The sequence below is a fragment of the Suricata suricatta genome, chromosome 7 (genome assembly GCF_006229205.1).
Source record: "Suricata suricatta isolate VVHF042 chromosome 7, meerkat_22Aug2017_6uvM2_HiC, whole genome shotgun sequence".
In the NCBI taxonomy this organism is placed as follows: Eukaryota; Metazoa; Chordata; class Mammalia; order Carnivora; family Herpestidae; genus Suricata; species Suricata suricatta.
In genome coordinates, this window is record NC_043706.1 from 114,605,656 (window position 1) to 114,619,548 (window position 13,893).

The 13,893-nt window shown below is 39.4% G+C and overlaps 1 protein-coding gene across 1 annotated transcript; it reads right to left on the reverse strand.

The window, feature by feature from the left end:
• Window positions 1-9,573: 9,573 nt before the first annotated feature.
• Window positions 9,574-10,587, reverse strand: TAAR5 (trace amine associated receptor 5). Its single transcript, XM_029943642.1, has one exon. It carries the CDS (start codon window positions 10,585-10,587, stop codon window positions 9,574-9,576), a length of 1,014 nt encoding a protein of 337 aa, XP_029799502.1.
• Window positions 10,588-13,893: the final 3,306 nt, after the last annotated feature.

A 13,893-nucleotide genomic window follows, 5' to 3' on the forward strand; every position in this document is an offset into this window, starting at 1 on the left:
ATGTGTAAGTTATCTCATTGTAATTAGAATAGTTCTGAAGAAATGCCTCTGTAAAACCTGTTTCTGCACCCTTTTCAAAGCATCTTTATCACTGAGAATTATTTGTAAAAATTCCACCTTTTGATGTCATTAAGTCTATAAATAAAGGCCCAAGACCTGGCTAGGAAGAAGGAGATATAAGGAGATAGATACAGGAGGAGTGAAGGAGACAGAGGAGTTAATCGGAGATACAGGATACAGAGGAGATACGGGGATAATAAGGAAATAGGACAAGACGATGCCAGGCTGGACCAATTAAGAAACTGCGCTGCGTGAGTGTCTCTTCACTGCTTCTCGTCCGTCGCTACCCCTTCAGGGAGCCCTGGACCCACCAGAGTGGGCCTCCAGCAATATGCCATATTGCATGTCACAATACATGGAAAATTCCCAACACATCACAAATTCCTCAGTTTTAAGTTTGGACTTATGTTGAAAACACATTTGTAGCAGACAACTGCCTTTAGTTCTTGACCTGTCATGTTGTTTGAATCCTCTCCAAATCCCAGGGTCAAATCAAACCAGGGATTTGACCCTGAATTTTGAAATCCAGGTCAATAAGTTTGGTAAATATTTCAATGATTATTTTTCTATATTTTTATAATCATTGATGCATTTGGGTTTAAATCAACTATCATAGTATTTTTTCATTCTTCACAATTTTTCTTTGTTCTTTTATTACTCTGGACTCATTTCAGATCTTTTTTTATTATTCACTCTTTCTCTCCCATGAAATTATAAATTAGACTTACATATTATTCTGTTGGAATCCTAAAGTTATAATATGTGTCCCTGATAAATTAAATTCTCCAATAAATTAATAATTTTAGCAATTCAGGGCAACGCAAATATTGCCAGGAATTGCAAGATACCGTTTAACTCCATTTGTCTTGGCCACCTTTTGTTGATAGTGCCGTCATTTATTTTAATTCTGTGTATAATTTAAGTCAAAAAGAGATTTTATTTTTACTTTTAGCATTCATTTTATTTTTCTGATATTGACATCCTATGGCACACTTCATCTAATTCCCACACCACAATGCTTCCTCTGGGATTTGTTTTTGTGCCTTGAAAATTCTTTTAATGTTTGTGGGGGGAGGGGGGTTGCTGGCAATGAAGATCCTTGGGTTTTGTTCACCTACAAATACTTTTATTTCACATATTTATGAAAGGTATTTATGCTAATTTCAGAATTCAAGGGTGTCAGTTATTTGTTATAAAGGCTTAAAGATCAGGACATCTGGGTGAGTCAGTTGGCTAAATGTCCAACTCTTGATTTAGGCTCAGGTCATGATCAGGTTGTTTGTGAGATGGAGCTCAATGTTGGGCTCTGTGCTGACGGAGTGGAGCCTGCTTGGGATTCTGTCCCTTTCCCTCTCTCTCTGCCCCCCTCCCCATGTACATACACACACACACTCACACACACACACACACATACACACACACGCACACTCTCGCTCTCTCTCTGTTTTTCTGTGTGTGTGTGTCTCATATAAATAAAGAAAACATTTCAAAAAAGAATAACATTCCTAAAAATCACGGTTGAAAATAACCTTCCAAGTTCACATGTTATGCTATAGGATTCCATGCAGGGATTTTCCCATTGACGGCATTGGTTATCTGGAAGGACTGTGTGCTTAGGCAAACAGTGCTGGTAAGACAACAGAGATAAGATTAAAAAGAGGTGACCCTTCAGTCCCACAGTTACATCCCATATCAGTGGCTGTTGCCAAGAGAAATACAAAGATAGAAAATAAAGATATTTATGACTAAAAAGAAATTTTATCACATCAAGGGAACCAGATATTTTTAATTGAAATCAACCCCTCAGTACTCTCTTATTATATAATTTAATTTTATTATAGAAATCAAAAGAGTTACAATAAAAATGGATCCTATCTGATAATTTCATTAAACACCCTTGTGGATTTTTTTCCCAGATGTATTGAAAAGTAAAATTTCATTTTCTCTGTGAAAATCGAGAACAGAAATTTCCACATGTAAACAGCAGCATCATGAGCAGCACCTGGTCCTCACCTGCAGCCCATCAGCTCTGCTCCCAGAACACGACCATGACTGGATCCTGCATGAAAGCTCCCAACTCACCCAGACCCCGACTCATTCTCTACACAGTGTTGGGCTGTGCTGCCTCTCCAGAGTCCAGCCCCAGCAGGTCCAGGGCTCCCTGAAGGATGGACGGTGTCGGCGAGAGTGAGAGAGCCTCAGCTTCTTTCTGCTCACCAGGCAGGCGTCAGCCTTATTTATTGAAAAAACGTATAGGGTACAAAACAGAAGTGGCAATTGCCTTAGACAATAATTTCTGATAACAAATTCTTTGGTTTATAACAATTTCCCAGAACATAGGTAGGTGGAAGACTCATGCAAAACCTTTATTGATAGGTGACTAGATGCTTATCATTTGGGGAAGGGAGGGATCTTTAGCATTCAAATACAAGAGGATGTTTTTAGCACAGCAAAGGCAAGAGTTAGGCCTTTGTGAGCAGGGGTCAATAGCCTGTTTTCTGAGGGGAAGAAAAACAGGTTTTCTCAGAAAATGTAACACTTGCTCCTATAATCATAAAAGAAGAAACTCCTGTATCAAGTTTTTTCACAAGGTACAATTCACATATTTTTAGCATAAGAAGGCAAGTCACTCATGATATCAGTCAGTCAGGTGCCTTGGGCATCGGTGCTCAAGCAGTTGAGTGGGGATCAAGTGGGTACAGTCGCAGGTCGCCATCTGATGGTGGGAGGCCTTGCAAACCTGCCTTACTTCAGAAATGGCTCCTAGCACTGCCTGTTTCTGGAAACCTCCTGGTGGTGATTTCAATCCTGCATTTCATGCAGCTGCACTTTCCAACCAATTTTCTCATCACATTTCTGGCCTGTGCTGACTTTCTAGTGGGGGTGATGTTATGCCCAGATTTTAATAACGCCCCCAAAAACCAGAGCGCCAGGGAGGCCGAAGCACGCACGCAAAAGCAAAGGGCTTTATTACGAATTTAGGCCCGCCCAGCCTAAACTCGGGCTCACAGACTTCAACAACACACTGGATCCAGGTGGAGTGAGCCCCGAACATGGCAGGGCAGGGCCTTTTATGAGTTTGGGAAGGGGGAGTTACAGGAAATTGTAACACAGGTACAGGGGTCCAATCAATATAGCATCACATCATTGACAGTAGCTTTAACCAATTACAGAGTGGACCCAGAACCCTCAGGTAGGGCGTGACTAGTCTTAACCTCCATCTTTAGGCCCGCCCTCAGAAATGTTAATGGTGTTAGCAGGCCTTCAAGGTCAGAGGGGAAACCTAAATCAAACCTGCTTCCTTACAGTGACAGTCTTGCCCTTCAGTATGGTCAGGTCTGTGGAGAGCTGCTGGTACTTTGGGCCAAGTTTCTGTGTGCTGTGATACGGTGTTTTGTTACTCATCTCTCTTCCACTTGTGCTACATCTCCATCGACAGGTACATCGCTGTTACTGACCCTCTGCTCTATCCTACCAAGTTCACGGTGTCTGTGTCAGAAATATGCTTTGGCCTCTCCCGGATCCTGCCTCTTGTATACAGTGGTGCCGTGTTCTATACGGGTGTCAATGATGATGGGCTGGAGGAGTTAGTAAGTGCCCTCAACTGTGTAGGAGACTGTCAGACAGTTGTAAATCTGAGTGTTGATAGTTTATCCTTCTTTATATCTATTCTTGTTACAATACTCTTTATAGCAATATTTTTCTTGTGACTAGACAACAGGTTAACAAGATTGAAAATACTGGGGGCAAAATAGAATTGCTATCAGCTAGTTATAAATCCAGAGTAGCCAAGAGAGAGCGAAAAGCAGTGAAAACCCTGGGTACCACTGTGGTAGCATTTATGATTTCATGGTTACTGTTTACTATTGACTCATTAATTGATTCTTTTATAGGCCTCAATACCCCTGCCTAAACTTATGAGATTTGCTATTGGTGTGCTTATTGTAACTCAAGACATGAGCCTTTTGATTTATGTTTTATTTTACCTATGGTTTAGAAAAGCCATAAAAGTTGTTGTGAATGGTTGGCTTTTAAAGAACAGTTCAGCCACCATGAATTTGTTCTCTGAACAAACTTAAACAATTGGACTGAAGAAGTTAAAGAAATCTTTGCAATTTCTAAATGAAATGGGTTTTAAAAATCAACTAAGACTATTAATGAGGAGAAAACAAATTACTCTTCAAATGAAATAGCATAGATCAGTATCTTCCTCTCATGTTAAGTGTGAACTTCTTTGTCACTTCTCCAATAGCATGTACTTTACTAATAAATGTTAAATTTTTATTTGGACTACTTCAGAGCTCGGCATATCCCATTTTCTAAAGATGCTTTTCTCTTTCCTTTCTTCTAATTCAAAGTCTCTTCCCTTTGTTCTGATATGTGACCTATAAACATCTTCATTATTTGATCCACTTTGCTCTTTTCTAACAAAGCTTTTTACTCTAGCAAACAGCCAAAACTTTCACCTGTGAATTGTATTCTATAGGTTCTTGCTTTCTTTTGGTTTGCTTAATTTCCCAAGGGAGCCTTTTAGGGGGTAGTTGAGTATCTTGTGCTTAATGTCTGAGGGGAGAGATCTGAAATATTTATCTATAAATTGTGTGTAGACTAACACAACCACTGTGTCTGATTCAGAATCAGTGATTTCTTGGGGGTTGGAGGGCATTTGCAAACACACACGTTATTTTGACTAAGCTGTTGTGATGGCCAGACAAATTACTGTCATCCCATGAAATTATTTCCTCCTCCAATGTAGGAAGCAGAAGCCATTGTACTTCCCAAAATGATGGTAAGATAATTCTTGATCTACTCTTCTTGCTACTGCTATTACTACTCAAATCTGTGCAACTGGTTGGTATGGAAAGCACTCTATGCTATGCTATGCTATTTTGTTTAAACACATTGAATATTATTACTTCTCCAATCAGGAAGATTCTCTTTTGAAACCAGTCTTTAGTTCTTTCTTTTTCTATAACAAAATTTAATTTCAACAGAAAAATTTGCTAGTTTTTGGAGACAAGTGCAATATACATCAATAAAAACATTCACATATTCATCTTCTTTTTTCATTCATGAAACATGAATCACATGCTCCCATTGTACCAAATCAGTGCTGGATTACATATAACAGTAATAGGATCCTACCTTTATGTTTAAGAATCTGTAACTCTGGCAAGAAACAATATGTTAGCTGTGAAAATTTTGAAAGGATAAACACTGGCTCAACTAGATTAAACATCAATAGTGACAAGTCATATTGATAGCAGCATGCCCTTGTCATGATGTATTGAGAATAGCATATCATTTCAATGCCTTTTCCCCCCAAAACCTATAACCCTAGTGGAATCATGAGAAAATCATCAGACAAACCCTCATAGAGGACTATCCTACAAAATGCCTGACCAGTCCTCCTCAAAACTATCATCAAAAATAAGGGAGTAAAAGAAACTGTCAAGGTCTAGAGGAGCCTAAAGAGACATATTAACTAAATATATATAGTGTCCTAAATGGGAAGCTGGAACAGAGAAATGGCATAAAGAAAAACTGAGGAAATCTGAATAATGTATGGACTACTTATTGACACATGAATAATAATATATCTATATTGGTTCATTAATTGTAAGAAGTTTATGATACTAATCTAAAATGCTAATAATAGCAGAAATGGGGTACAAGGTATAGAAACTCTCTGTACTATCTTTTCAGCTTTCCTGTAAATTTAAAATATTCTAAAATAAAATGTTAATTTTAAAAAATATAGGGCACACAATTATGTGAAGACAATGGGCATGAATTCTTATATTACTGATTCATTGATCCATTTCACAAAGACTTAGTGTTCTGGGTTCTGATTCAGTGCTTCAGGAATACAAAACAAGAACCTTAAACTATCTTGTAGAAAAAACTGATATACCAACAATGTTTATGGTTTGGAATTCATGGAGGTTTAAATGATAAAAGATGTGTTTGAGTAGCACAAAAGAAAGGAGAACTGGCATCCTGATGGAAGATCAGGGAGACATATTAAAGAACTGGCATTTACTCTGGAAAACAATGTGGAGGTTCCTTAAAAAATTGACAATAAAACTCCCCTATGACCCAGCAGTAGCACTGTTAGGGATTTACCCAAGGGATACAGAAGTGCTGATGCATAGGGGCACATGTATCCCAATGTTCATAGCAGCACTTTCAACAATAGGCAAATCATGGAAACAGTCTAAATGTCCATCAAATGATGAATGGATCAAAAAGATGTGGATTATACATATACCATGGAATACTACATGGCAGCGAGAAAGAATGAAATCTGGCCATTTGTAGCAACTTGGATGGAACTCTAGGGTGTCATGCTGGGTGAAATAAGTCAGGCAGAGAGTTACAGATACCATATGTTTTCACTCATAAGTGTAACAGGAGAAACTTAACAGAGGACCCATGGGGGAGTGAAAGGGGAAAAAAATAGGTGGAGAGAGAGAGGAAGGCAAATCATGAGAGACTCTTGAATGCTGAGAACAAGCTGAGGGCTGATGGGGGAAGGGAAAAGAGGAAGGGGGTTGATGGGTATGGAGGAGGACACTTGTGGGGGTGAGCACTGAGTGTTATATGGAAACCAACTTGACAGTAAACTATAAAAAAAATAATAAAGAAGTGGCATTTAAGCTCGGCCTTAAAAGATTAAGAGTTTTTGCTAGAGGGAAAGGATAGAAATGGATTTTCAGGCTGAAGGAATGGCATGACCAAAGCAACTGAGAAAGACCACAGAATATTCAGGAAATATGGAGATAAACAACTACCAGGGGAATAGTCACCCTTTTGACCTTCCTGAGGTTGGTGTTCAAGCCCCTCCACCTCTCCCTCTCCCTCCATCTCACCAGGTATCCTCCATTTTAACTTGATGGCATTTTTACCTCCACTCATTTCCTTTGGTTTTGACTCCTCTGAATCTCATTGTCTTCTCAGCCAACGTTTCCCAAAGAAGTTTTATCAGACAGTCATCCTATGAAGTGCTCCCGGGGAAAGAAGTTCCTGCATCAACGTTTTGGAATTGCTGCATACAATTCCTGCTCTTGGAGAATAACACTAGACATGACATATTAAAGACTCTGCAAAGTCCTGTTTCAACAAAAACCTGTTTAACATTGTTTAAACATGCACGTAAAAGTTATTTATGCAGAGTTCCACCTCATGATATATTGGAGTGTCCTTCTAGGACAGACAGTGCCATACTCAGTAGATTGTGAAGAGGTCTGGATTTATCTCTAGGAAGAAGAAAATGTATTTTTTAAATATTTTTAATACTTTTTTGAGAGAGAGGAAGTGATAGGGAGGGAAAGAGAGAGAGAGAAAGAGAGAGAGAGAGAGAGAGAGAGAGAGAGAGAGAGAGAGAGAGAGAGAGAGAGAGAATGAGCAGGGGAGGGGCAGAGAGAGAGTGAGACACAGAATCTGAAACAGGCTCCAGGCTTTGAGCTGTCACCACAGAGCCCGATGTGGGGCTCAACCTTGTGAAGTGTGAGATCATGATCTGAGCCAAACTGAGACATTTAACTGACTTAACCACCCAGGTGCCCTGAAAATGTGTTTTTTTTTTAAGTAATGAGTGATTTATACTTTGAAATTTTTAAAAATGTTTTATTTATTTTTGGTACAGAGAGAGACAGAGCATGAGAGGGGGAGGGGCAGAGAGAGAAGGAGACAGAGAACCGGAAGCAGGCTCCAGGCTCTGAACTAACTGTCAGCACAGAGCCTGACGCGGGGCTTGAACCCACGAACATGAGATCTGACCTGAGCTGAAGTCGGAGGCTCAACCAACTGAGCCACCCAGGCGCCCCTACTTTGCAATTTTTTAATTCCTATATCTAAGTCACAGTGTTCCTTGATGTTTCAAAATTGTATATATTAGAATAAATTTTAATCTATAATTCTTTTTAAAATTTAATTATGTAATAATACCAAAGAATTAATTGGAAGAGAAAGAATAATTACTTTGAAAGAAAAATTAAGCATTAAAAATACATAAAATATGTTTATAATAAATACATTTTTTGAGAGAAAGAGAGAGCATGAATGGGGTAGAGGGACAGAGGGAGAAAGAGATAGGGAGAAAGAGACTGAGAGAGAGAGAGAGAAAGAGAAAATCTTAAGGAGCCTCCACACTTAGTATTGAGTCTGACTGGGGACTCCACTCAGGGATCATGACCTTAGCTGAAATCAAGAGTCAGATACTCAACCAACTGAGCCACCCAAGTGTCCCTACAATAAATAATTGTTTAATTAAGAAAAACAATAAAGTCAATACAAGTTATCTCTCTAGCCAGTAGGAAATGAAAGAAGGAAGAAAGGAAGGAAGAAAAAAAGGAAATGAATTCATTTCAGGTAACTTCCATGAGAAAATAAAACATTACATTTTATTTATGGAGATTGATTAATTTATGTTTGTATCTAGATTACATCTATCTATACATTTGTACTTTAGAGACTTCAAGTTAACTTACAAATAAGTTTTCCAAATCACCAATTATTAATTTGAAAAATAGTCTGTAAGATATATGGGAGTTACTAGAGACCTCTAGGAAAAGATTTAGAAAGAAAACAGGCAAAATGTGCATAGAAGATGTTGTACCTTTACTAGTAACAGGTCCTAAGAAACACTTGGTTCAATGTTGAACAAGCAGGTGGCCTAAGTACTTGTTTTCCCAAAGAAAATCGTGTTTTTGTGTCCCTGGAAAGATAGTAGATCTAACTTACATGATATTTTTTTTAATGGAAGAAATATTATAATGGCCAGATGTGGATCATTATCACTTTACAAAATATTTCACTATTTCCAAGCTTCAATTATTAAAGAAAAGCGAGAAAATATTCCTTCAAGAATACAGAACATTTACTCAATGATTATTGAAATGGACAAAACTGGCTTACAGTTCTGTTTAGGGAGATAGGGATTCTAATAGGGACATTTTGAAGAAGAAACACTCCAAACACTTGAGTATGACCATGAACAGTGATGTCAAACAGTGTTTCCCAAAGTTAAATTATTATGCAATATTTGAGCTTCAGGTTACCTGAACAAACAGTACAAAACCCGAGTTTTCTAGCTGAAAGTTGATGAGATGGGAAGAAACTCAAAGGTTGTCAAAAGAGTCTCACCCAAGCACTGCCAGGAGGCAGAACCAGTATGAGAACTCAGAAATCCCCACCTCGCCCTCTTTTCTCTCCCCTTCTGTATCTCCTCAGTCTCAAGGAAGTGATAAACAAAGAACCAAGTATTTTCACAGAATTTTAATGTGGCCAATAAATATTTGGTTGATTTCATTCTCCCCTTTTCCTACATTCTACTACAGAAACATTGAATAAAGAGAGTGCTCTATTTCTTTTTGAATTAAGGTTTTTTTTTCTCTTTCACTTAAGCCATGGTGCCCTAGAAGCATGCCCGCAAACTCATGACACCCTCCTTCACAGAGAACTCATCCTTCCTACAAGGACCTGCCCCTTGCCTGCATTCATTTAAAGAAGTCATTCTTGGTACAAATCGATAGTGGGTGTCCGAGGTGAGAAGATCTCTCGACTCAGGCAGAGTTTCAGTGCTTTTCTGAACCACCGGTAGGAAAAGACATAGATGATAGGGTTGCAGGCTGAGTTGAAGTAAGCAAACCAAATAAAGATGTCAAAGACCAGTGGCGGTGTGATGAAGTTAAGGAGGCTGTCCACCAGCGTGTCAATGGTGAAGGGAAGCCAGCACAAGAGGTATATGCCCACAGCAATGCCAAGGGTCTTGGCAGCTTTTCTTTCACGCTTGGCAGTCCTGGCCAGGTTTTTGCTCAAGGTGCTGATCTGCTGAGCCTGCCTAATGGCAACCACAAAAATCTTCACATATAAGCTGATCATGATAAGGCAGGGGAAGAAGAACATGGGAAAATTTAACCAGCCCCAAAACTTATTGAATAGCAGCTGGCAACTGCCCACACAAGGCATCTCTTCCAGCCACTGACTGAGCCCATCATCGACCACATCTGTGTAGAGGAAGAAGGCAGTGTAAGCTGCTGGAATCCCCCACCCTGCCAGGATGTACCTGATGGCCACCCTGACTGTGAACTTGGAGGGATAGACCAAGGGCTCACAGACAGCACAGTGGCGGTCAATGGAAATGAAACAGAGATGGAAGATGGAGGTGAGGCAGAAGAGGGTATCCAGGTAGGTATGCAGGCGGCAGAGGAAGTCTCCAAGGAACCAGCAGCTCTCCACTGAGCGAATGGTACTGAGAGGCAGCACCAACAGACCCAGAAACATGTCAGCCAGGGCCAAGGAAAGCAGCAAGAAGTTAGTGGGAGTGTGAAGCACTTTGAAGTAGGACACAGCAAACACCACAAACAAATTTCCTAGGACTGTAATCAACATGCCTACTGCGCCTGCCAGGTAGATGGCCAACCGGATGCCCAGAGGATGGACTGTCCTAGGACAAGATCCATTCATTTGGTAGCAGAATGCTGCGGAGTGTTCTTCAGCACCTTGGTTGAGGACAGCACTCATTTATGGTTCCTACTCTTAACTGGCCACCTGTACTGCCAAAAAAAACAAAAAACAAAAAACAAAACCCAAAAAACAAAAAACACAATATGGAGGAGAAGCTGAAGGGCATTTTGTAACCTGGTATAATTTGCTTAGATACTGAAGCAAATATTGTCCAAAAACCAGCAAAATAAATGTGAGATTTAAGGTCTCATAAGGGTCACTTCTCTGTTAGCTCTGGCTTGTCTCACTGGACACTTTTGAAATTAGTGTAGACTATGTCTTTAAGGGAAAAGAAGAAGAATGTAAGCTAACTGTTCCCTCATAGACAAAGCAGGCTATGTCACAGTAGTATTATAAATTATTTCGGTAAGTTCACCTATTGTCACATGTAAGGTGAGAGTTCAAGTTATCAGTCTGAACCAAGGGAAGAATTAATTCTTACTAACAAATCATTGCTTGGGGAAAGAGTAGCATCTGGATCCTCTCTTCAAGAATTAAGTAAAGTGACAATAAAATCAACAGATTGAGCTGTTTAATTGCATGCCAACAAATAAAATAATTCAAAATACAAATAATTAAAAGAGTAGAGAATTACCGATTTCAGTTTTGCATGCGGCACAATGTCTAAAGAGAATAAATACACATTGTTTATTCATCCTGGAAGGGCTATCTGTTGTGGAAAAGTGTTTTTCTATCAACACCAGTCTGCAGTTTTAAACAAGTTCTAATAAACTGAATTCAAGGTCTTAAAACTACTTACAGAAGTAGGAACCAGAATCACTTCATCAGAAGTCTTTCTTGTAGCAGGTGAATTCTCTTCCATCAGCAAAGATGACAGATGTGCAACCAGTTAATGATTTTATAGTCCAAATAGAAACTAGTTCTCGGTGTGGTATGCCATGCAAATGAGTGCTGGAAGAGCACCAAGGGACCTAGTTTGCACTATTCGCAAGTCTCTGTAGTTTGAAGCTACTTCTCAGCATGGGATCATTTATCTTGCCAATTAATTAGAGATGAAGATTGAAGACACCGGTTTTATATAATCTTTTGTTTAATTTTATTTTTAGTGAGCTCCATATATCCTTTCTGCTTTTTTTTTAATTTTTAAAAAAATTATTCATTTTTGAGAGACAGAGAGAGACAGAGCATGAGTGGGGACAGAGAGAGAGAGAGAGAGAGAGAGTAAGAGAGAGAGAGAGACATAGAATCTGAACCAGGCTCCAGGCTCTGAGTTGTCAGCACAGAGCCCAAGGTGGGGCCTGAACCATGGACCGTGAGATCATGACCTGAGCCACCCAGGCATCCCACTGCTTTAGAATTATCCGTGTACAAGGCTGTCTGGGTGGCTCAGTCAGTTAAGGGTCTGACTTCAGCTCAGTTCATGATCTCACAGTTTGTGAGTTCAAGCCCTGCATCAGGCTCTGTGTTGATAGGTGGGAGCCTGGAGCCTGCTTTAAATTCTGTGTCTCTCTCTTCTGTCTGTCCTTCCCTCACTCGCATTCTGTATCTCTCTCTCAAAAATAAATAAACATTAAATATTAAAATTTTTATTTATGTACATTTCTTTCAAAAAATAGTTGCAAATAATTGATCATAAGCCCTTAGATTCATTTCATGTTGGTTAAAGAAATCACAGTAGATGAAACAGTTCCCTGAGCACAGCCAAGTTAGATTCTTGTTCTGTTACCCCCTCAGTCATCCCTCTGCCTCTCCGATGGGAAGAATATCTACAACTAGACTCAGATGTCCATACTCTATATGAATATTATCAAGGAAAATAACATATCCAATCATATTCTTCTCTGTCTGATTTTTGGTGCCAAATCTCCAGGGGGGTGGAATGCCTCTTTATGGCCTTCAAGAGAACATTCCTCAAAATAAACCAAACTGATGTTGCAAAAACCACGTAATTGTAAAGGTGACAAAAGATTACATCTGCCAGTGACGCCTATAGTAGGAGATGTAGAGGTCAAAAAGAATGAAGTAAAAAAAAAAAGAAAAAGAAAGTGAAGGAGGCTGGCAGGCACGTCCACCTTCTCCACAAAGCCTGGGCTGACCCAGTGGGCATTGCTGGTAACTTGCACTGTATCAAGTTCATACGCATAGAAATAGATTTTTGACTCCAGAACTTGATAATCAGACCAGGACAGATCCCGTGTTATCACATGCCATGACACCTTTTCGATTTATATGTTGTAATCCACCTGCAATCAAACAGAGAGTTCCATGGCTCTTAGTCTAATATGACCAAGAATTTGTGAAACATAAGGACGAATATTTTACAAATAAAAGAAGGTCTCAGAAGGAAACTCTCAAAAAGGGTCTTGTGTTTTGTTTGTTTGTTTGTTTGGGGGGATATATTACATCAAACCTGAAATGTAACATGTAATCACATATGTGATTCCTCCAACAAGAGTACCAACTTTCTGTGCCCTGTTTTCTCATCTATTAATTGAATATAATACAATACCTACACCACAATTTTGTCGTGAAGATGAATGAGTGTTAATAATGATTCCTGTTAGGGCACCTGGGTGGCTCAGTTGGTTGAGTGTCTGACTTCAGCTCAGATCATGATCTGGTTTATGAGTGGTCATGGTGGTTTATGAGTTTGAGCTGACAGCTCAGAGCCTGGAGCCTGCTTCGGATTCTGTGTCTCCCTCTCTCTGCCCCTCCCCCACTTGCTCTCTGTCTTTCTCTTTCTCTCTCTCTCTCAAAAATAAATAAACATTAAAAAAAAAAAAAGAATGTTCCCTGTCACAGGGCAAGCTGGACAGACAAGAGTGGGAATAGATACTAGTCCAGGTTCTGGGTTAACCCTCCCAAGTTAGGGCTCTCCTTCCCTCTTCCAGAGTGACTTTCAGAAATACTCTCCAGTTACATAACAACCAGGAGCAAACTAGTTGGAGTTTGGATCTTCTAGATTTTTTTGCTTAGCTTGGGATTGATTGATGTTCCATTTCCACAGTTGTCATATATTTTAGAAACAGGACATAAGAGAATGTGGAATATTTGTAAGATAGTCAAAAGTGTTATTTAGATTTAGGATCTTAATAATTAGTTTTGCTATTTAGTAATGCTAACGCTACTAGGATAGGCTATAAGACAGAAATATTAATGTTCCCCTGCCCCTAAGCAACGTCTGACTCCCTTGAAATAAGCTCTGAGTGTTGGTCCAGGAGAGAGAAATGTTACTGTGAGATATTCTAAAAAAGCAAATAATCAAACTGGTGATCCCCAAGGGACCCATAAATGCTCAGCAATATTTGGGACAGGCAGTTAGTAAGTTTTTAACAATTGCCTCTATTCATATTTACAATCTGA